At 35.9% G+C, this 25,459-nt stretch overlaps 1 protein-coding gene across 3 annotated transcripts in view; it reads left to right on the plus strand.

The window, feature by feature from the left end:
• Positions 1 to 1,702: 1,702 nt before the first annotated feature.
• The window catches only part of Msrb3 (methionine sulfoxide reductase B3), a 168,895-nt gene continuing 145,138 nt past the window's right edge, over positions 1,703 to 25,459 (plus strand). The window contains exon 1 of one of the 3 annotated variants that reach the window (XM_076854828.1): positions 1,703 to 1,856. In XM_076854828.1, coding sequence (XP_076710943.1) covers positions 1,766 to 1,856 — 91 coding nt within the window. In that variant the 5' untranslated portion in view covers positions 1,703 to 1,765. Of the gene's footprint in view, positions 1,857 to 2,437; positions 2,535 to 25,459 lie in introns of those variants that run through there. The other 2 variants (XM_076854829.2, XM_076854830.1) reach the window with 2 other exon arrangements.

Genomic DNA, 25,459 nt, shown 5'->3' on the forward strand with positions numbered 1-25,459 from the left:
TTAAACTAAGGGCAAAGAATTGTGCCAGGTATTCTGGAAGCAGTAAGAAAAACAGATGCTTATGTAATACAAGATTAAATATACAAAAAAAAAAAAAAATACTCAAGTTTCCTGGGTATTTCCTTGCAAATACCCGGTTCTAGGTACCTAATTGAATAGAAATGCTATGGGTCATTTGGATTATTTTACTGTATTACAATTTATTTACCATTAGTTTATCTAAGTCACCTGCCCTTCCTTAGATTCCTTATTACTGTTAGTAAGTTTAAAGGTGAAATCTGCCCATCTGCCAGGCATAATTCATGGGGTGTGGTGCTTTTTAATTCCAGATGTTTTAAGGGAATCACTTGCAAATAGACTGATTTTTGGCTTACAGGCCTAAGTAGTCTGCCAGAATTGAGGCTGTTTTGAAATAAAGTTTCTGATTTTCAAATAAAGCATTTTCAAACAAATAGTGTTATGTACAAATTATCACCACTTTAGTTCATAGTAGAATAATCTACCCTCTAAATCTATTTGACATTTACCCCTTAAACGTTTTGCATCAATAAATCTTTTCTTTAGCATCTTAAAATGTTCATAAGTAATTATATTTCATCCTACATCTCCGGGTCCTGTCCCATTTGCTAAAGTGAAAAAATATAGTAATTAAGACATGATTACATTGTCTTGGAAGGCTAAGAGTCATTTGGACTTGATTACTTTAGGAATTAGTGCCAAAGAAAAGTCAGGCAACTACAGGCTCGGGCCTGTAATTAACCCTCTGGGACTGACATTCTGGTCATCAGAGGTAGCACTTTTTGAATAAATTTCAACATTACACTTTAGACAAGCTCCAATAAATACAAGATGAGTTGTGTGAAATAAGTGTGTGTGTTTGGAGGGCGAGAGACGAATGGAGGTTGGAGGTGGAGAAAGGCTGGTGTAAACTTCAGCATCTAGCTATTGTGAAAACCTATTGTTCAGTCAGCTTGTCTGATTCCATATATGGTGTTCAAAATACAAGTTTGGAGAAAGACCTTTCCGCGCACACACACAACTGTGGCAGGGGCCCCCTCACCTGGGTGGTGTTCTCTGTACTATAGTTCTTGTTCTGTATGTATAGAATACTTATGTGGATATTTTAAGTGGCAACACAGCTTCCTTTATTTTTCTCCTAACTTTTAAAAATCCAATTTCTCTTTTGTGGTGCTGGGCATTGAACCCAGGCCTTTACACATGCTAAGCAAGTGCTCTACCAACTAAGTGACATTCCCAGTCTGGCCATGCCGCTCCTGCCTTACCTTCCCCTACATAGTAATTGCCAGAATTTTTTTATCCCCTCACTACCAAGGTTGTCAAGCCCTGTCAGGTCTTCCTCTAGGTCACTGTCTCACGGTCCACTGCCTACATAGTTTTCTCCTTTTCCCAGTCGTATAGGACTCTCAGAACCTTGAAAAGGGTCGGGTGGGGTGCTGGGCTCTGCTCTTGGGCCCCAAAGTTGGAAGTGATGTTCCTGGGCAGGGGGAATCCCACCTTCCGCTCGCGCACCGCGGCTGGATGCCTTGGAGGCGGGAGTTGGCGGCCGCCCGAAGCCCGGGCAGCGGGCCCCGTCCGCGGCCGGCGCGTTCCCCGGTCCTCCCTCGCTCATCTCCTATGCTCATATTTGGACTCGGCTGCCAGTGCCCAGGAATTTCCCGTCATGCCTCCCGCCGCCCCGTCCGTCGCCCGGAGCCGGGGAGGGAGGAGGAGGCTCGGACAGCGGCGGCGGCTCCCTGGCCTTTCGATGAGCGCGCGGTGGGCCCTCCCGCGCCCCCTCTCGCTCTGCCTCTGCCTCTGCCTGGCCGCGGTCGCGGCGCTGGCAACCGCGCAGTCTGGTAAGTTCAGTCTACCTTCCCACCTCGCCTCACCCCTCCCACTCGACCCTGCCAAGTTAGGGTGTGACCCGAAGCCGGGTCCCCTCCGAGCGCCGGCTGCGCCCCTCAGCCTCTGGCGGGGACACCCCCTTCCCGAGCCTAGGAGGGGCGCGGGAGGGTTGCGCCCCGCGCGGGCTGTGAGGGGCTGACTGGAAGGAGGTCAGGGCTGGCCAGCGTTCCCCCCGCCGACGGAAGGCGCCTGGCCGCCGCGCTGACACCTTACCCCATGCCCAGAGCGAACCTGAGCCTGCTGGAGGCTTTTTCCCGGCGCGGGCCCGAGGGAGGGGTCTGGCCCCACAGCGGCGAGTGGCGAGGGAGGGGCGCGGGGCCCGCGGCCGGGATAGGGGACTGTCCCGGAGCCCCCTACTCGCCGTAAGTTGGCCCCGTGGGCGTCGCCGCCCAGATAACGGGCCCGGGGCGTGGGAACAAGCCGGCCAGGCCCACGCCACCGCCGTGTATCACGCTGTGGAGTGGGGCGTCGGGCGGGCGGGGGCGGGCGGGGAGCGGCGCAGGAGGAGCGCCCCGGGGGCTCTGCGCCGCTGCCCTCCCTCCGAGCCTCCTGCGCTGCTGGGCCAGTCTCCCGCGGGCCCGGCTGGCATCTCATAGGCCAAAAATCGCAGAGATCCCCGAATTTGCCAGGTACCAGTTTTGTTTTGTTTTTAAACGGAAAAAAGCATTTAAGTCTATTTTTTTTTTTTAAGTTTTACACTGAACTGTTTCAAGTCAAACTGTGAATGTAAAGTCCTCATTCTACCTTATTAGGTTTAAGGCTAGAAGCCATTAAGTCGTAACTGTAAGGGTTTTAAAAGATAATTTTCTTCAAAGCATGTACAAAATACTGAGGAGGAATTAAGGTAAATGTGAAATTGCGTGAATTCTTACTTTTATGATGAGTAAACTAGCCGTCAAAGCTTCTTGGTTCTCTATTTTGTCTGGAATGGGAAGAACAGAAATTTACAGTTCCTGAGAGCTGAGATTATTTAGGAGATTTCAGTTTGTTTTTGTTTTTGCATTCAATAGACTAAGCTGTCAAAATAAGATTTGGCTAAGTAGGACACATTAATTAGTTGAAAGCTGACTCTTCTAAACATAGATTATATTCTCTGGTTTAGTATCCTATTTTCATTTGCAGCATAGGCAGCAAAATAGATTTTATAAGATAATTTTATGTATAACAATCTTCACGGTTCCTAGAACATATAAAACTGTCAATTAGAATTAATGGCAGATATTTACAATATTTAACTATTAAATGTGCAGCTTATAAATACTAATATAAGCAATGCTATCAGTTTCATGTTTGTTTTGGGATAGCACTTCTTGGCAAACAACAGGTTCTAATTTCTCATTTTATCAATGGGCTTCTAAAAAATACTGTGCTGGCTGATAAAAAGTGGATTGTGGGCTGGGGATGTGGCTCAAGCGGTAACATGCTCGCCTGGCATGAGCGGGGCGCTGGGTTCAATTCTCAGCACCACATAAAAATGAAATGAAAAGATGTATCCACCGAAAACTGAAAAATAAATATTAAAAAAAATCTCTCTCTCTCTCTTAAAAAAAAAAAAGAGTGGATTGTGTTGTCGGAAATATATGTATGCTGTGTGTGTGCTCATGCGTGCACTTGCGAGCACCTCAGTTTGTTGACTTACCTAATAATTTTGGTAAAATAGCCGTTGATGACCCAAATCCACTGCTATGTGCCCTCTTGCCAGTAATTTTTAACAAGTTTATATTTGGATCTTTTAAACATAGATTCTTTTAATTTTGGTCCCAACTGGTGTATCAGTCTAATTTTTGGTGACTTTTTCTAGGGCCTTTTGTGAATGTCTGGAATTTTTTCTTATTTTAAAATAAGTAGCTTTTAGCCATCTAGATTTTTAACTTTTTTACAGTGTATATATTGCCTCTCCCCAAGGTTACAACATAAAACTTTTACATTTCAAATCAAATTATTATTTTTACTCTTTCAAGGTGCTTATTTCAATATTATAACTAAAATGTTAACCTCTTAAGTCAGAAATCCCTACTGTTTTACTCAAGTAATGATAATATGCAAAGATTATCTGCAAAGTAGGATTCATTAGTTTTCTAATACATGTTTATTCTAATATGTATTTATTAAGCACAAGGAGAGACTAAATTATTGAGCATAGATTCTAAATCATCCAAAAGCAACCTTAGGAAATAATACATTTTAGTTCTATCATAAACTGGTCTTAATCCCTTTGATTTTACTCTCAACTGTCTCATGTATTACAGTTAGAGATTTGGTTGATGAATTTAGTTCCAGAGTTTAGCTTCCTTGTCTGTAAAATGATGAAGCTGGGTATAGTTTCCATGTCTCTTCGGACTCCAGGATCCTATAATATTGTTTTTGTTTATTTAACCCTGCAGAGCCACCCACCACATCTGGTTCAAACTTCTGATTGTCAGTTTCTGACTTGTTATACTTGTTAAGCTGGTCTGACTGTAGTTAGATCTGATGGGTGTGCATACAGCTTTGGGGAGCTCAATTCTGCCTTGAGATTGTCTTCATACACACAGAGTCCTTAGTATTAAACTTCGATTACTTTCTTCTCTTCATCTACTAGTAGAAAGTGCTAGTTATGTTATAGGATAAATTCCCGATTGCTCTTTGTGGATAGTAAAGTTCAGGCCCTAACATCATTTTGATATTCAATTTTGGTTTTGGGGTTCAGGTCAGGGACACCACCAGAGAGCTCCCAAACCTTCTGTGGTTGAGAAGGCTGTGGCTAGTTAGCTGGAAGCATTCCAAATGAAATGACCTATGTTGGGGTATCACCTTTTGATCCACAGAAGACCGAAGTGGATCGATCTACCTGTCTGATTTATTCAGAATTGTTACCTTTGCAGAGGAGGGTGATCAGCTAATTAATTGGCCATTTATTAGGTAACGTTTCTTATTGCTGTACAGATAACTTAAGGTTTTTGTTTTTAATTTAAATGTTCTATTGTTTTCTCTTTCCTGGGAATAATGCATTTTCCTTTCGAAATGCTTAGCAAAGACTCTGATCCCTGTTCACATATTCATTTGTATAGTATATCAAAGTCTACTTGTGGTTTTTAAGGAATAGAATTAAAGAAAAAAAGAAACTATTAAAAACATAGACCAGTAAAAATCAGTCAATTGACTTTATGGAAAATTTTGGTTGTTGCCTCACTTAAGTTTCCCTTGCAAGTAACAGAAATGAACTTGAACAAGTTTTAGCAAAAAGAAGGAAGGAAGAAAGGAATTTGTTGGAAGACTACTGGAAGCCAAGGTCAGACAGACCTTATTAGGTGGGGCCTGGGATCAGGGATTTGAAAACATGGAATATTCCCTGTCTCTAGTCTTATCTCTCCTTGCATCTTTATTTTCTCTTAGCTGACCTTTTTTATTTATGTCTTTTTTGTTTGTTGTTTTTGATATTTGAATGTGGCTATTCAGCAGCTCCTGAGTATTTATATGTCCCTTGACTCCAAGCACAATGAGAGACTAAATTATTGAGCATTGATCTTAAATTTCTGAGAGGAAGAGAATGGTAGACACTTTGGGTCATATGGTTGATCTAGATTTTTCCTAACGTTTCTTCTAATTCTGGAGTTATCTGCAGTATGTAGTACATGTAGATGGTTTACATATGCCTTATTACATTTTACATCATGGAGGTATTAGTCCTTAAAATGAATCATTTGTTCTTGACTGACATGTGTATGGAACTGTGTGACATTGTCAGTGAAATCCTAGGACTTTAGTGCACTTCATATTATTGTAGTAATGCTGAAGAGGAAAGAAGCTTCTGGGGAATAGACTGAGATTAGCACCACATTTAGGAATTATAAACTTGGCATGCAACTGAGGTAGGAAAATCCTGTCTGATAGCAATTAATACATTCTGCAGATAATCATCTGCATATTTTCAGGAGTTCACTAAATAAAATGCCAAACTCAAATAGCTTTTTAGGATAAATTGATTTAAACTAATGTAATTAGAGATATTCTTAGAAATAGTTCAGGGACCAAGAATTCATCAATTTAGGCTATTCCTGTGGCCTGCAACTATTTTATCATATTGAAGTCCTTAAGACCTCTTTCAGATGGTGTTTTGTGAAGCCTTCCTCATCTTGTAGAATTTGTAATTTCCTATACATTTTCTATAACAGTTTATACCTTGGTTGGCACAACTTTTACCACTGTGTTATAATTTAGTCTATATGTATTTATCTTCTTCATTAGACTAAATTCCTGTAGTCCAGTGAATCACTGACTTTGGATAAGGCTCAGGATCAGTTGTCTCAGGTTATATATTTTTAAAATATTTACTTTTTAGTTGTAGTTGGATGCAATACCTTTATTTTATTTATTTTATGTGGTGCCAAGATTGAACTCAGGGCCTCGTACGTGCTAGGTTCTCTACTGCTTAGCCAGAACCCCAGCTCTGATTCAGGTTATATTGATTTTTACTTTTTCAGATATTCTGATACTTTTGTGACATCTTACTTGCTACTACCATTTTCCTTTGACATTGGAACTCAGTCACAGTGCTTTTCTTTTATAGTCTGTTTCTTAGATTTTACAGGCTTTCCCATGAACATTCTGATTTTCATTGTGAAAATCAAATATATAGAACGATGGGATGTTTCCCTCTCAATTAAAATGGTACAGGGAGGGAGCATGTAGCACACTTATATGAAAGGAGTAAACTTTTGTAGAGCACCTGACATTTATTTACCAGATTAGACAGAGAGCAGACATAGAAAAAAAATTTGAGCATATTTAAAAAGGAATAGCAAGAAGACAAAGTAAAAGAAATTTTGGTTTGACTTAGAACATGGAAACCTTTTAATGCTAAACCAAGGAATTTGGATTTATTTAGTAAGGAATGAAATTAAAGTTTCTTGATCCTTGAAAAGTCATAATTGGAGTTGAATTATAGGTTATATTATCTAATAATTCAGAGAATGAATTGAATTGGAAAGAAACCAGGGGATGAGTAAAAAAGTGTTGTAAATGTTTTGGTCAAAGAACACCTGAACTAGAGCAGTAGGTATGGGGTTGGGGAAGTATTGCTGAAGCACATTAAACAGAAATAAACAATTAGTTGGATATTGGGAAACAAGGGATGAGTAAAGGATGATGATAAGATGTTAAGACCGGTTGATTGAAAGAGTGTGAACTCAGGTTTGTGGGTAGGGTAAAAATGTTTTGTTTTAGATCTCCTGTTTGAAGTGCTGGTAGGACATTTATATGGAAATGTGTAGTAGAATCAGATGGTGTGGGATTGGAACTTGGAGAGAGTTTGGGCTAGAAATAAAACATGTATGAGTAAGGAGGTTTAAAAATAAAGATAGGAAGAGAGCATTAGTTGGCTGAAGTAAGAGGAAGGGTACAGGAAAAACATCATAAAGAAGATAGAATTTGATCTGGCTTTATGTTTTTCTTTTTTTTTTCATTTCTTCGTTCTTCCCTTTCTTTCTTTTGGTTCTGGAACTTGAACCTAGGCAAGTGCTCTACCTATTAGCTACATCCTAGGCCCTTTGATCTGCCTTTACAAGATGTTCACTCAACTTCTGGCATTCTGTCCTTGAGCTTTCTTTGTTTAAGGAACATTGTTTTTTAATTCTACAAATAATATGTGGGAAAAATTGAATAAAGGATACTGCACCCAGAATGACCTTACTAAAGTACAAAATTGTTGCTGCTACTTTCTTGACTAACCCTCCTTCCATGGCATCTCAACTTTTTAAGATAAAGAACGGATTCCTTAGTTGTTTTCATCATCACAAAACCTTGTTTCTTTCTATAATTTGGACTTCCTGCAAGTCGTTCAGTTAGTGCTGAACACATATTCTGTCTCACACTCCTCCTCGTTCCTCCCTTTCTCTTCCCCAAGAATAGACAAAATGTGAAGATGTGATTTCCAGCAGATGGAGTACCTTGTGTACTTGAGAAGTCTTTTATGGGCACTTTTTGTTGTCAGGGTCAGGTTCTTAACCATAAGATAATTGTTGACAAGTTCCTAATCTTAAAAAACAAAAAATTATGATAAAAATTATTTCCCTCCCCCCACTTTTTTTTGTTAAAATAAAACAGAACATGTTGCTTGTGTTATCTCTTTAAATGTCTCCTGTACAAGTATCCTGTACACTTGAGTTGGCCACACTGGCCATCATACGATAACCTCTGACACTTGGTAACCTCTGACACTTGGATGTGATAGTTTGGAACAGCATTGTTATCTGCATTTGTATAATTGAGTTACCCAAATATGTGCTGATTTGGAAACTTTAGGACCTGAAGGTAAGCTGGGGGAATTTTATCTTATGAGAGCCTTCATTTAGACAGATTATAGATATTTATAAAACACGGAGATGACTACAGGTTAAACAGAATTAAGAATGGCATAAAGTGTTCTCAGAGTTCAGCTTCTAAACCAATCATATATCTTGATCCTCAGTTTCTAAAAATAGTACATTGTTTATAACATTTGTCTAAAGTGACACATTTATGTATGGCATAGAGTATTAAGAGTAATTTCTGACTTGCTAAATTAAAAAAATATATAAGAACTCTCTCATATGCTAGTAGTTGTGCTTTTAGTAGCTCTTCACTGAGAAAGTACATAACAACTACTATAAAACTTTGACTTGCATTTTTAAAAAATATGAAAACATTTGTTTGGAAAGTGCACATATATAGAAATTATGACTTAGTCTACAGACGCCATTGAATTCTTGTTTTATAGATACTCTCAGAGAAGTTCTGGCTTTGACTTCCAATGGCTCATTATCATTTGCTTTAGAATGTGGGGGGAAGTTTTTGTTTGAAAATGTCAGCCATAACTGAAATTTTGGAATTACTGGAAGCTCCTCAATATACTCTTACAACACCTAATGCTTATTTTATAGCATGCAATATGTTTTATGCTGATTGGCCTATTGAACAGTCTCAGGGATTAGAAGTCAAATACAGTATACAAATACTTTAAAAATTGCATTTTGGGGCTGGAGTTGTAGCTCAGCTGTAGATCGCTTGACCAGCATGTGTGAGGCACTGGGTTCGTTTCTCAGCACTGCATATAAATAAATAAGTAAAATAAAGGTCTATCAACAACTAAATATATATTTTAAAAAATTTTAAAAATTGCATTTTCAAGTATATGAGCATCATTCCTAGGACTGTAGAGAGATTTTTAAGGTGAAATTTAGAAGGTTATTTGCATATACATACATACATACCTACAGCTGTTACTGCTGTGACCATAACATAACTGTCTTCTAGTACTATAAATTATATGATGAATCCTTGTAGTTTCTTCTTTTTATTTAAAGCAAAAAAATCCTTCAGTATACGTGTTAAACTTAAGCCATTATTGAAAATAGGACTATGGTGCATGGTATAGTCTATTAAAAGAAAAGCAGTACAGTCCTTGCATAAATCAAGAGTCCTACATTTTATGTTTATTCTTTCTTTTTTATTTTTATTTTGTTTGGTGGTCAGAGAATTTTGGTTTGGTAGGGCTTAGGGGGAAACTGTGTAATGCCTATTATAGATGGATACTTAAATTAGTGGTGTGTAATTGAGAAAAAGTACAGACGTATCTCTCTGGACATCATCCAGGGGATTAGACATGACAATAGGTGAGAGGCCACGAGTGGTCTTGGATTTCTAGTTTCACAGTAATTGAAAGCAAAAAATAAAAGTGCACCATAGTCCTTGTTTCTGATTTTTTGGTAGATGAATATGCCTTCAACTCAGGCTGCCTTCCAGGAAGAGAATGGGTTGAGGACAGAGGATATTTGTCTATAAATAGAGGTATGTGAGAAATTGCAAGTTCATTTGAGTATTTGCATCCTGTGTTCATGATCAGGTTGCAAGGGAATCAGGCATAAGAAAAACACTAGGTGGTGAATTGGGAGATTGGGTTTTCCTAGACCTGTTCTTAACTTAAGTGTCTTGTGTCTTGGTTTTAATATCTGCAAAATGAATGAATTAGACTAGGTAATACCTGGTGTTGCTTTTTGTTTAAGATTCTGTCAGATCTGAATTGTCTAAAAGTCTCCAATAGCTTCCATAATTTTTAATGAAAATAACATGATAGTTAATTATAAAATTCTCTTTTCTTGTTATATTTTGTTCAAGTTGCACAAGCTATTTTGTTGAACTAACTAAAAATGCTCTCTAAGATCTGTTTGTACTTTGTAGCCTAGTGTGTCCAGTAATTTGATCTACAGGCAGTTATATAACCTTCTTAAAAATTTAGTATTTATTTAAATGATAGATTATTGTACTACAGGTATCATATTGAATATCCCATCTGAAATAATGGCATTAAGCACCAGAAATCATGTCTGTTATTCTGTATACATAGCCAGTAATTACTTGTCTATGCTTGAAAATATATCTCAGATGAAAAAGTCCTCTTTTAACAAAGGTATACTACCAGTGGAATTTGCCTTTGACCATCTTAGAAATATATTTAACTCTTAGCACTGCTTAATCTTGATTTTAAAGATTTGAAAGTAAAGATTGAAAAATAAACCTTCACTATGAGCTTTAAAGAAAAAATGTTTTATTGACAGGCAAAAAGTATGTTTTCTTGCCTTTAAAATTTATTATTAAGTTTTCTGTCTTTTTTAATCATAAAATACTTCATTCAGCAAATATAAAATGTACATATAAGGAATAAAAATGATGTTTTAAAAAATTAGGCTGCTCTCACCAGTTTCAGAATAGAATGCTAAAGCTGCCTCTGTGATTTTTGTCAGTCACATCTTCCTTATGCTCAGAGGTACCCACAGTCCTACATTTTGTGATTTTTATTTAATGATACCTGATAAACTCTTGCTCTATGCTTTTACTATGGATGAATCTCTGCATATTACATTGTTCAGTTTTGCATGCATTAGAACTTTAGAGAGATGGTATTATCTACTGTATATCTTCTGTAGCTTGCTTTTCCCATATAGTATTATTTTTGCCATCTATATTGTGTAGAATTCATTTTTTATTAAATCAGCATTTCTTTTATTATCCATGTTTTTCTACTTTTAATTTATTTATGCTTCTTGCACATTTGTTGAGTCGGATTCTTGTATTTTCCTATCAAGTCAAATCTTTGCATTTTCTTCTATTGCTTTTAAGCTTTATCATTTCTATAGTAAGTAACAATAATAATAGTGATGATAATTGTGATAAAATCATAGCAAATACTCACGTTACTGTGTTTCAGATACTGTTTTAAGCATTTATATTTACATGTATCAACTCATTGAATGTTGGTGAAAATTTGCCAAGGAGGTACAGATTTTACTTTTCATCATGATAAAGCATAGGGAAAAAATATTAGGGACTAAAGCACAGAGATGTTCAGTAATTTGTATGACCATGAGTTAAACTAGGCAGTCTGGCTATGAATGCCATGCTTTTATCATTTCACTATTTGACTCCGATGTGGTCTTTTCTTTTTTTCCCATTTAACTTTTTAAGGTATTAAAAACCTTGCTAGGACATTAAAAAGGAAATGGCTCTCACACGATGTTCAATTGGGTTCTCCTGCATGAACAACACCAGTTGCTCGAAGTCATGCCACAGTTTAATTTGCTTCATGGTTAGAACATGATTTTCTTTTTAAAATTATAAAATTTTTATTAAATAAATCTTAATTATCAAATAATAATTATATATAATTATGGGGGTATGATATGATGTCTTAATATATGGTATACATTGTAGAAAGATTCAGGCAAGCTGATTAATATATCCATCACCTCACCAATTTATTTTTATGGTGAAGACTTTAAAAATCTATTCTTTTACCATGTTTTAATTATACAATGATTATTATTAATTCTGACATTAACCATAAAATTTATTACTCCAGTCCAACTGAAACTTTGTATTCTTTGATCAACATCTCCCTTTTTCCATTCCTCCTTTTCTCCCCAGATTTATTTTCAATCTTTCATTTTATACAAATTTGTTTGATTCTACAGGATTTATCATTGTGTTTTTTCCTAATTAAAAAGAAAAATATACCTTCTTCATAATTTGAAATTTTTCAGTTTTTAATTTTTGGTCTATGGTTTAGACTTGAGTTCCTTGATTTCTTTTGCTTGTTTGGGCCAATTTCTTTATATTTGCGCACCAGCATTCTCTTTTTTATAAACATTTGTATGGTCTTAGATGAATCAGTAATCATCTTGAATTTGTAATACTTATTTTATTAATTGCTAATCACTTTCATTGTGGGATTACAAGGGGAGATTACAAAAGGAAAATGGTTAAATAAAAGAAAGTTCTTGATAGTGATTGGAAACTACCAGTTTGACCCAAGACCCTCAAATTTCAGAAGAAGAAACACATTGGCATTCAGAAATAAAATACGTTTGTATCATAACTTTTTTTTTTAAAGAGAGAGTGAGAGAGAGGAAGAGAGAGAGAGAGAGAGGGAGACATTTTAATATTTATTTTTTAGTATTTGGCAGACACAACATCTTTGTTTGTATGTGGTGCTGAGGATCGAACCCGGGCTGCATGCATGCCAGGTGAGCGTGCTGCTGCTTGAGCCACATCCCCAGCCCTGTATCATAACTTTCTTGAACAGCTTTTATATTTCCTAAAGTAGCTAATTAATTATATTTTTTTCTTACATGCTGTTTTTTGATGTCTTTAAGTTTTTCCAAGCTCTTGCATACTTTCCTAATATCCCTTATTTAAATGTGCTCAAATTTCTCTCATCTTTAAAACAAATAAAAAGTTTGTTCAACCCAACATCCAATATGATCAAGCTATTCTATAAGTTGTTTATGTCCTTGCTATCTCTCTTTATCTGCCCTCCATCTAAAAATATGTATTTAGCCCTCTTCCATGTCAGGTACTGACTTGTCTAATCTCAGGGGACACAACATGAATTAGAGTGACACAGGCCTCATTCTCAGAGGCTTTTCTATCCACTTTGGAGCTGCTATGTCCTGTTGTAGAAAGAGCAAGAAGATCATTTTGTGGTAAGAGAAAGAGTATGGTTGGAGTTGAGGGTCAAGAAGTGGGCCAGATCACTTGGGATTTTAAGATCATATGAGGTGTATAGATAGTATGTTGTATGATAGAAGAAGCAGTTGGGGGTTTTAAGTAGGCAATGAGGAGATCTGATTTGCATTTTCAAATACACACTCTGCATGCTGTATGGAGAATGTAACATAGGGGTTGAGAATAGAATCAGACAAATGTTTAAGGTTGGGCTGGTGAGTTGATAATGGTTGGGCCAGGATGGTGGTGCCAGAACTGAAATCTTGCTGATTGATTGGGCATAGGATTTAAGGAATATAGAAGAACCATTCATATTCTACTGAAATTGCTTGGGTTGAAGCCACTTATGGTGCTCGTATCATTAAACTCAGTGGATTCAGTAGTTTCTAATAGCATTGGTATTGTTAGATGTGCAATCTTAGGCAAAAATTAATTAGATTGACTGTGACTCAGGTTCTTGTAGAATGGAAATAAGATCACACCTATCACACATAGGCTGTTGTAACCATTAAGTGAAAGAGTAAATGTGGATTACTTAGCACATCATCTTCCACAGAGTTAATTCACAGTGTTAATATCATCATCATCATCATCTTTGTCATTCTAGGACAATACTTTCCCATCTCTGACCATTGTTTTTTCTTTTCACTAGTTCTTTCAGCTTACCTCCATGTGTTCCTCAAGGCTCTGGCATTTTTTTTCTAATTTAATACATATTCTTATACAACATTATTTACTTTTGAGCTTTGGTTCTATCTGCATGTAATTACCCACCTGCTATGTCTATCTGTTAGTTCTCTACCCTAAACTATAGCCCATACATCCACATACTTCTCTATCATCTCTACCTGGAGGACTGTCTAAGGTGCCTTAAACATGTCAAAATGGAACTTCTTTTTCAACCTGAACTTAAGCCTTTCCTCTTTGTTCTCTAGCTCAGTAAATGGTCCACCACTTGCCCAGTTTTCTGTTAGTCTCCTAATTAGAATCACTACCTTTGGTCTTATGCTATTCCTGTCCATTTCCATTTTTATCATCTTCATTATTTAATTTGCAAATCTGATCATGTCACTGTCCTTTGGTTAGTTCCCTTTCTTCTTAGGGTGAAGTTCTAAATACTTATAATTTTTCAAGATTGTTGAGAGCCACAACCAAGTCAAGATGGCGCCTGGCATTTTGCCAGAAGGAGTGGTCGAGAAGTAACGCCAGCGAGCCATTAAGATGATGATAATTAAGTTAAGCTGTGTATAATTATTAAGATAATGGCTGATTGCTGTGTATTCAGTTGTGTATATAAACCTTTGCTGTCCAGCAATAAAGGCGGCTCCTGCTACCTCGGGTGCCCGCTACTTTTGAGTTCCCATTGAGTTTTCGCGGAGTTCCCGTTGGTTCTCACGGAGTTTCTGTTGAATTCTGGTGGTGTTCCCGTGGGGTTCTGGCAATAAAGTAGTTCCTGTTTGAACCTACAAGTGGCTCGTGACCTCCCGGTTATTTTGTGCCCAGCCAGATTGCTGCGCAAGATTTGTTTCTGTCGGCACCATCATCTCCCCTTTCACTCCTTCCTTACATTTTTCAGCCACACTGCTCTTGTTGAGAAGAGGAGCTTCAATAAGCTATTATGATCTTAATTTGGGACCACTGTATATCTTTCTCTTTGTTTGGAATACTTCTCTCCTCCTTCTTAAACTGGGTGTAAGTCTTAACAGTTATTCTTAGTTTCAGTGTTATTTCACCTTTCTCATGCCCCCCTCTCTTCCTCTGTTATTTAGGACTTTATTTATTCTCTACCTCTATGTGATCTTTATTGCATTTCCTAGTAATGTCTTTCATTTTCACTAACATGGTAACTTCCAGGGACCATGTTATCTTTTTTCACTTTGTCCCCAGCATCTGCTTGTTAAATAGAACAAGGAATGAGTACAACACAGGCTTGTCCAGTTTGGGGAATTGGAGAACTTCTGAGTTGGGTTTGCATTTGTCTTAGTCACTCAGAATTACAAAAGGGTAGAATAGAAAAGTTTAGAATTACTCTAGATTCACTCTCAGAGCTCCAGTGGCCTCTGAGTGGAGAGGAGGAAAGTAGCACGAGGGCTGCAGATGGTTCTGAAGATACTTTCTTGGTGTTAAAGTTTCTTCTCTCTGATTGGAGTGCCACTCAGAGTTTGCAGGGCAGTGACCCCAGTACTTAAGGATATGCTGTCTTTTTCATGTCCTTCCTACCTTTGTGAGGTAGCATCCAGTGTCAGAAGTCCTTGCCAGAGTTGAGCATTGCTGAGCTTTACCTTTGTAGCCACACACATAGACATAGCTTAGCAATCATGTGCTGGTTGCTAAGCTTTCCAAACCTTGTAGACTATCTTGCTGGCTTTTCCTTCTCCTGTTTAGAATCCTGGTGGGAATTTTCTGGACTCTGTTCCTCTAACTTGCAGGGACAACAGTCATGAATTAGATGAGTTAGGGGTTGCCTTTTCTTCAGTACTTTCTTTCTGCAATTCAAAGTTTTTCAAAGTGAGTTTTATTCTTTTTTGGTTTCCAGGATGATATAGGTCTTATATGTTTTTATAGTTTATTCACCGTTTTGAGAGGAACTGATAAAATCTGATTGAAAGAAAACATAAGTTCTCTTCTGGAAGGTATTTATTTATATTGCCCCCTTTGTCTTCATGGGTGTACACATGTATGAGCAGTCTTTTTCTCTCTTTTTAAAAAATCCCTCTATACCATTCATTTTGTAACGCTTTATAAGAGTCATTATTTTTAGTAGGCACATTTAAATTATTTATGTTTTATGGGATGAACATATTTGATGACATTCTTTGTCCTGTTATTTTATGCTCTTTTGTGATATTTTTGCCTTGGTTTTCAGTCTTTTGTCATATGGTTTTTGTGTTTTATTTGTTTTTATCTTTTATAGGAATTTAGTTTCTGTGACCTTAAAAACATTGCTGAGGGGCTGGGGATGTGGCTCAAGCGGTAGTGCGCTCGCCTGGCATGCGTGTGGCCAGGGTTCGATCCTCAGCACCACATACAAACAAAGATGTTGTGTCCGCCGAAAACTAAAAAATAAATATTAAAAAAATCCTCTCTCTAAAAAAAAAAGCATTGCTGAGCTTTACTTAATCTGATTATTTCCCTAAAAAAATACAACAGCATTTGACCCTTTTCTACAGAAAAAACTTAAGATCCTTTTGTTTTTCTCTGCTCTCCTTTATTAATGAAAGTGGCCTTAGTTCAAAATGATTATTGTTGATTATTGTTATTTTTATATTATACATTCTCCCTTTTTAAGGATTATTTTTGTCCTTTTCATTTTATTATGTAACATCTATGGTATACAGTTATTACCACCTACCTTTTTATCTTAATTTTTCCATCTGTAAGGATATTTTTAAAAAATATTTTTTAGTTGTAAATGGATCTTTTATTTTATTTATTTATATGTGGTGCTAAGGATCGAACCCAGGGGCTAACATATGCCAGGCAAGTGCTCTACCACTGAGCCACAACTCCAGTCCCTGTAAGAATATTTTGATACATACCTTGTTTAACGAGGGTACATCCTTGAGTTGATGTGTTTTTTTTTTGGTAGGGAAGGTTGTATGCATGTTTTATTTCCTGAGCTCCTATGTTATCTTAGGTAATTTAATAAAGAATATTATATACCATGTTAACTTTCCCTTGCAAAACAACATTGAATTGATAAGAGAATTTTTAAAAGGCATAATTTGATAATTAGGAGGCTGGAAAGTTCTTCGAGAATAACCTGAATGTAAATAATATTGTAATTATGGAATATAAAAAAGTTGCTAGCATTCTATACAGAAGAAGAATCTGTAATGATAGAATGTACTGGCATTCAGTTAACAAATTAGTGCCACTCCCAGGGTTCTTTCTGGGTATTCAAATAGTATATATAGTTATCAGGGTTATAATGTAAAATTATAAGTCCTTAAATGGGTTTTGTTTGTTTGCTTGTTTCTTTCTTTTCCATACTGGGAATTAAATCCAGGGAACACTCAGGCTAGGTAAGCACTATACCACTGAGCTGCTCCATGCATCCCTTTCTTAAAAATAACTTATTTTGAGACAGGATCTTGTTAAGTTGCCCAGGATGGCCTCAAACTTGCCATCCTCCTGCTTTGGCCTCCTGAGTAGTAGGAATTACAGGTATGTGACTCCATGATGGGCAAGTCCTTGAACAGTTTATCTTTGAATGAAAGTGAGTAATTTTGCCAGTTTTAGTTGAATGGCAATGATAATTTATAACTCCTGTTGGACGGTTCAAATTAAAGTTGACCCAAAGTTTATTTTGTCAAATTCCTATCTTATTAGTGTACATGCCTCATGTATGTATAAAGTTAGGTCACCCTGATTAAAACAGTTGATGCAAAATTTGAAGTTTTCCCTTCTTCTCAAAGATAATGGTTTTTCTGAAATTCCTAAAACATAATTGCTTAAATGGAAAAAATATATACATATTTTTTATTAATGGTACTGGGGATTGAACCCAGGGTTTTACACATGCTTGGTAAAGTGCTCTCCCACCATGTCACATCCTCAGCCCTGGAAAAAGGTATCTCAATTGAGTTATCTGTTAGATACTCACCTTATTCTTACTGTCCAAAACGAAACTAAATTCTCCAACTCTCTCTTTCTTATACCTCCTCTTTTGTTATTCAGTGGGGGAAATAAAATCCACTGCTAGATAGCTTTTAAAAAAATATCTCATTTAATCTTTCTGAAGCTTAATGAAGTAAGTGTTATGATCTACATTGTGCAGGGAAGGAGACAGATCCTTAGGAAACCGAGGATTTTGTTTATTTATTTATTTATTTATTTGTTGCAGTCCTGAGGATTGAACCCAGGGCTTCAAGTTCACTAGGCAAGCACTCTGTCACTGAGCCACATCCTCAGGCCTAAAACTGAGGATTTTAGAGGGTAACTAATTTTTTAAGATTATTCAGCTGATTGAGTCAGAATTTGAATGCAGTTCCTGTATACCATGCTGTATAAACAGAAATATAGGACTAGTTCTATGGGCACTAGGACACTTTGTACAAATATAGGGAAAACAGAGGAAAACATTTGAGTTCAGTTATATTAAAACATTTATTGAGCCTTTATTTTATGGAGATGAAATCCCACCAAATATTCCTTTTTTGGGGGTGGGGGGGTACCAAGGATTGAACTCAGGGCACTTAACCACTGAGCCACATCCCCAGCCCGTTTTTGTATTTTATTTAGAGACAATGTCTCATTGAGTTGTTTAATGTCATACTTTTGCTGAGGCTGGCTTTGAACTTGGGAACCTCCTGCCTCAGACTCTTGAGTTGCTGGGATTATAGTCATGTGCCACCACACCCAGCCCACTGAATACTTTTAAGGAGCTTATAAGATAGGCAGATTTGTAAACCTAAAATTCTGGCTGCAGTAATACATTATAGTAACAGAAGTGCTGAAATAGAAAGTAGTGCAGAGGAGAAATGCATTCTTTTTCTAATAGAAGGAATGGCGAGAAGGAAATGGGAGATCCTTGTGAGGGAAATGATATCTAAATATAAACTTTATATAAATGATATGTACACAATTTCCTGCCTATAGGAATGATGTCTAAATTGGGCTTCAAAGTTAAATATGAATGCATTCTGTATATAATATAGAGGATATAAGTGGTATGGTGAGGTTATAGAAGATGTATGGGAAACTATAAAAAGTAGTTGGTTATTGTCAATATTTATTTGTTCAGTAAATACATATTGAATTTCTACTAGGGGCTAGGCTTTGTATGAGGTACTAGAGAAAAAGTAAGGATAAGAGAGTGCATGGAACATAAGAGTATACTAGGTTGTATGGAGGATTAAAGTTATAGTCATAGGAAAAGAAAGAAACCAAGTAGGTCTTAAATGGCAGGATAGATTGAATTTTTCCCTGTAGGTGTTAATGAGCCATGAAGTATGTTAGATTGGGTTATAGCACTGTTAGAGTCAGCATGCAGGGCTTTTGGTTACATGTGGAGGAAATCAGATTATGGGCAGTAAGAGGCACATAATCTGATGAGAGATGAAAAGGTGTATTTGAATACCCTCTTGGAAATAAAGATAGTACTTAGTGTTGTTTGGATATAATGGTCATTAGAAGAGAATTAAGGTGACTTTCAGGTTTGTGGTTTCATTTTAGTAAATGGGAGTCCTTTTTAAACATAATTAGGAATACAGAAAGAATAATAAATTAGTGAAGAAATAAAGAAATAATTGAATTGAGTTTTGGATAAGAAAAATAGTTTGGAGTATATGTGGAGTATTTAGGTTCATTTAAAAACATGATTTAATTAATAAAGAAAATCATAGTAGGACAAAGTAGAAAGAACATTATGCAAAATATTTTATTTCTTTCACTTTATGAACTTCTTTTGGACTTATCCCTCTCAAGACCAATACTTGTCAAGTAGTTGATAGAGGTCACAAAGATTTACTTTTTGGTGAGGTTCATTTTGTAAAATTTCTGTTATATACTATATCAGATCACATTTCTTATTTTCTGCAATAGAAAGTTAACTTGGAGGGAGGGTTGCTAAAATTCTGATATAACAAACATTTATTTACAATTTCCAGTGCTGAAACTTTCTGTTCCTAGAATGGTGACAAAGTTCTGATTGTAATATTTTAAATATGATTTAAGGACATGTCTTAGGGCTTATATTTAACTCATTAAAATGATTTCTTAGTGAAAGAAGATCCAACTTAATAAAATTAGAGATGGAAAAAGAAGATATCACAACAGACATTATGGAAATCTACAGGATCACTAGGGACTATTTTGAAAACTTATGTCCCAATAACGTAGAAAATCTAGAAGAAAGGGATGCATACCAAGATATATACACCCTACCCAAATTGAACCAAGTTGAAACCTGATACTAAAACCAGATAAGAGCACATGGAGGAAATAAAACTATAGATCAGTATCCTTGATGAGCATAGATGCAAAAATCCTTAACAAGATACTAGGAAATAGAATTCAGTAACACATTACAAAAAGTATACATCATGATCAAGTTGGTTTTGTTCCAGGGATGCAAGGAGGGTTTGATATATACAAATCAGTCAATGTAAATAGAACCAAAGACAGAAATCACCTGATTACCTCAATATATGCAGAAAAAGCTTTTAACAAAATTTAGCACTCATTCATAATAACAACCCCAATAAAATTAGGGATAGAAGGAACTTAACCTCAACGTTATAAAGGCTACACATGACAAACCCAAAGCCTTGAATGGGGAAAAACTGGAAGCATTTTTTCTAAAATCAGGAACAAGACAAAGATGTCTACTTTTATCATTCCTAATCAATATAGTGCTTTAAATTTTACACAGAGCAGTTAAACAAGAGAAGGGAATAAAAAGATACAAATAGGAAAGGAAGAAGTCAAATTATCACTGTAATGAGGTGATCTTCTCACTGTAATGAGGTGATCCTACACGTAGAAGATCCTAAACATTTCAACAGAAGACTTCTAGAGCTGATAAACAAATCCAGCAAAATAGCCAAATACAAAATCAACATACAAAAATTTATAGCCTTTTTGAACACCTAGAATGAGTCCACTAAGAAAGAAATCAGGAAAACTGTTCCATTTGTAAAATCCTCAAAATAAATAAATAAATAAAACAGAATAAGGCTAACCGAAGAGATAAAAGGCCACTGCAGCAAAAGCTACAGAACAATGAAAAAAGAAATGAAAGAAGGTGCTAGAAAATAGAAAGGTCTCCCATGTTCATGGGTAGGCAGAATTAATACTGTTAAAATGGCCATGTTACCAAAAGTGATCCACAGATTCAATTGCAATCTCCATCAAAATATCAATAATATTCTTCACAGAAACAGTCCTAAAATTCATATGGGAGAGCAAAATATTCAGAATAGCTTAGGCAGTTCTGAGTGAAAAGAGTAATACTGTAGGCATTTCAGTATCTGATTTAAAATTATACTACTGAGATACGTTGACAAATACATCATGATACCGGCATGAAAACAGACACATAGACCAATGGAACACCATAGAAGACACAAAGACAAACCCACACAGATACAGTCATGTGATTCTTAACAAAGATGCTGAAAACATACATTGAAGAAAAGACAACCTTTTAAACAAATGGTGCTTGGAAGACTGGATATTCATATATAGAAGAATGAAACTAGATCCCTATCTCTCATCTTGTGCAAAAGTCAACTCAAAATGTATCAAAAACCTAGTAATTAGGCCAGAAACTTCGCAACTGCTAGTAGAAAACACAGGGGAAACAATCCAGTAGTAGGTATAGGCAATGACTTCTTGATAGCACTTCTAAAGCCCAGAAAGTAATAGCAAAAATTAAGAAATTGGATGGCATCAAAGTAAAAAGCTTCTGCGTAGCAAAGAAACAATAAAAAAACATGAACTGAGAGCCTACAAAATAGGAGAAAAATCTTACCTGCTACTCTTCTGACAGAGGATTAATATCCAGAATATATAAAGAACTCAAAAAACTCAACACCAAAAAAGGGAAAGAAACCAACAAATAATCCATTCAATAAATGTTCAGATGAACTTATCAGACAATTACAATTACAATTACAAATTGAACAAATGCAAAAATGTTCAGTGTCTTTAGCTAATAGGGAAATGCAAATCAAAACTACACTGTGATTTCATTTTACTCCAGGATGGCAATCATCAAGAATTCAAATAACAATAAATTCTGTCGAGGATACAGGGAAATAGAAACTCTTATATACTATTGGTGGAAATATAAATTAGTACAATCACTATGGAAATCAGTATGGAAGTTCCTAAAAAAACCCCCCAAAACTAGGAATGAAATCCCCATATGACCCAGCTATACCACTCCTAAGTATTCATCCAAAAAAATCAAAGTCAGCTTACTGTAGCTATACATGCATACCCATGTTCATAGCAATGAAATTGACAGTTGCCAACTTATGGAACCAGCCTAGGTCTGGCAGCATATCAATGGATAAATGAGGTATATATACACAATGGAGTTTTATTTGGCCATATAGAAGGACAAAATTATGTTATTTACAGGAAAATGGATGGAACTAGAGAGCATTATTTAGGCAAAATAAGCCAGACTCAGAAATTTAAGGGCCACATGTTTTTAGAGAGAAGAAAGAAAAAAGGGGCTCTCCTGAAAATAGAAGGGAGACCAATAGAGTAGAAGTAGGGAACCAAGAGGAGGGAGGAGGAGGGGACAAAAGGAGGTACCGGGAAATGAAAATGATCAAATTTTATTATGTCCAAGTACACATATACTGCAGTGAATCCAACAATTACGCATAATTATGCAACAATAAAAATAAAATTTAAAAATGTTTTGTAAGGTGGATGGGAAAGATAAGTTAAACAGACAAAAAATATCTTTTAAAATAGATTTAGATATCTGGTTTATAGTCCCAGGCATAGGATTACTCAGCCAGGATTAACAGGTTTTTCTTTAGACAAAACAGTCCATTTGATGCCTTGCATCTTTTATTTATTTTATTTCTTTCATCTATAAGCTTTATTTATTTATTTGGTACTAGGGATGACCACTGAGCCATATCTCCAGCACATTTTTTTTGTTTTGAGACATGGTCTCACTGTGTTGCTTAGAGACTTACTAAGCTGCTGAAACTGGCTTTGAACTCTCAATTCTTCTGCCTCAACCTCCTGAGTCACTGGGATTACAAATGTGCACCACCATGCCTGGCTTAAGCTTTATTTTCATCAAAAACCTGCACATGGGGAACCTGAGATGGGAAGCAGCAGCCACCATCTTCACCCCTCCCTGTATATGTTTCACTCTTTGGAAGTGATGTTTATGAATCATTCTCCAGTAGTTACTTTTATAATTTTATTTAACAGATAATATCCAGTTATGAAAGAAGAAATTCTGAAAAAAGATGCCCTGTATATGTAATATAAAATATTAAATCATAATGTTATAATAAATATAAACACTAAATTTATATTTAATAGTAAATGTAAAAGTTAAAATATTTTACATTAGAAGTTGAGCTTTTGTCTACATTCTATTTTAGTTATACAATTGGTATACCTTTTCAATGGACATAGTGTCACTCTTGCATTGTCAGTATTAGATACACTTCTTTATGTTCATTTCTTACCTTTTTCCATTTTTTTTATTTGTAGATGGACACAATATCTTTATTTATTTTTATGTGGTGCTGAGGATGGAACCCAGTGCCTCACATGTGGGAGGCAGGTGCTCTACCACAGAGCTACTTTTTATGTGAACCTAATAATAAAGAAAATGTAGATGCTGCAATATATAGACAATGTATTTCTTCAAACTAGCTATCTGACTTTGCCTTTGGTAAGTCTCTTTATCTCTTTTCCTATTTAGAAAACGGAAAATTTGTTTCTCTCACTTTTTTACCCCTGTCATATACATGACAAATGGCAACATAGTCACATAGTTTTATGGAGATTTGATTATAGGTTGTGAAATAGATGGTATAGGCTGCACATGATATTCAGTGCCTAGTACTAGATCTAACTCTGCTCTTTTCTCTCCCGTTCAAGAAAATATTCCAGAAGATTAGTAAATGAAAGTGACATTAGAGGTAATTCTAAACCCATCTAGTTTTTTTTATTGTGTTCTCAAACTTTGGCACTTAAATACAATTTTCAGCAAGATACCTCATGACTAATATTTTACTATTGGTAGGTGGTGACTTCTAAGGTAGTAGTTGTGTCTAAGACTTTGGCTAGTTGTTAAACTTATTTAATGATGCAATTCTGTTATTCTCAAGCATTTCCGATTTCCTGGTTATTATACTAGTAGGTTTTCATTGGTAGGCATTACATGAATTAATAGTACCATATACATGATATGGATTCAGTAAATATTGAGTGGACTTATTAATGAAATAATTATCCCTGTCTGCAGATAACATAAATTCATATTTTTTTTCATATCCCTTAGCAGGACATGTTTTTGTGGATTTCTTAAAGTGATACTGAGAAGACTGGTTTTCAGTATTCTGTTACTTTCAGAAATCTGCCATAACTAGTCTTCCTGAGCTTGATAAAATACTGCAAAATTTTTAATTTTTTCACTAATATGATGAAATAGGAAATATACTGATCGCTTCAGAAGTGGCAAGGGATCTAAAGTCTACTAGTAGATATTATTTTTCATTTGTTGTTTTCTAACTGTTATGGGAGAAATTGTAAATGTATTCCTCAATTTGTTATTCATTTATTCAACAAATACTTTTAAACATTGTGCACTTACTATGTGACAGACCACCTACCAGACCAGCAGTTTTCAAAACAGTTCTCCAAAGTGTGAACTGTGGATCTTTGGAGTCTTTGAGACCCTTTCAAGGATTTATGAAGCCAAAACTATTTTGATACTAACACTAACTGCTTTTTTCACTGTTGGATGTTTTCATTAATGTTGCAAAAGCAAGAGTGGGTAACCCTGCTGGTTCTTAGTATGAAACAAAGCAACAAATTTCACTGTCATTTTGTTTGTCAGCAACACTGCATCAGTCGGAAAAAAGGGTAATTTCACTTAAGATGATGCATTAACAAACATTTATATTTTATTAAATTTTGTTGACCGAATACATATCTTTTTAATATTCTATGTGCAGAAATGGAAACTATATTTTTGTAAAGTGCTTCTGGGTACTAAAGCACACTGGTTGTCTTCAGGAAAAGCACTTATGCAATTGTTGGAGATACTATTTTACTTAAAAGAATGATAGACAAACCATGGTATTTGGGGGGCATTTTTCTCAAAAATGAACAAATTGGTTCTTGGAAAACACTGGCACTACTTTTGTCAATTAGAAAAAGTGAGCTTTCAGGTTAAAAATTTTTGGAAAACATATCTACTATTGTAAGCATAATAGTTTCTCATTATTTAGAAAATTTTCTGATGAAATCAGTAGTGATATTAATGAATATTATTTTTTTAAAGAGAGAGAGAGAGAATTTTTTTTTTAATATTTATCTTTTAGTTTTCGGCGGACACTACATCTTTATTTGTATGTGGTGCTGAGGATCGAACCCAGTGCCATGCGCATGCCAGGCGAGTGCGCTACCGCTTGAGCCACATCCCCAGCCCTGAATATGATTTTTTAGTACCATGTGTTGAAGTGTGTCACCATATGAAAGATCTGTATAACCCAGTGAACCAGTACTTTCCAAATGAACTTTGTATGATGTCATAAAATTAGGCAAGCGTATGTCTATTCAAAATAGCTTAAATGTGTTACACCATTAGTCATATGATGAGTGTGAGAATTTCTTTGATATGGTTTTAGACTATCACTTGTTGATCTTTGGTGTGATGATAAAGAATGTCTACAATTATCTGAAACTATTATTAAAATACTCTTCCCTTTTCCAGCTACTAGATTTTCTTCACAAATGTATTTCAACCAAAACAATGTATCATCACATCAGATTGATTGTAGAAGTGATTATCCAATTATTTTATTAAGCTGTTAAACAG

This window comes from Callospermophilus lateralis, chromosome 4, assembly GCF_048772815.1.
Source record: "Callospermophilus lateralis isolate mCalLat2 chromosome 4, mCalLat2.hap1, whole genome shotgun sequence".
In the NCBI taxonomy this organism is placed as follows: domain Eukaryota; kingdom Metazoa; phylum Chordata; class Mammalia; order Rodentia; family Sciuridae; genus Callospermophilus; species Callospermophilus lateralis.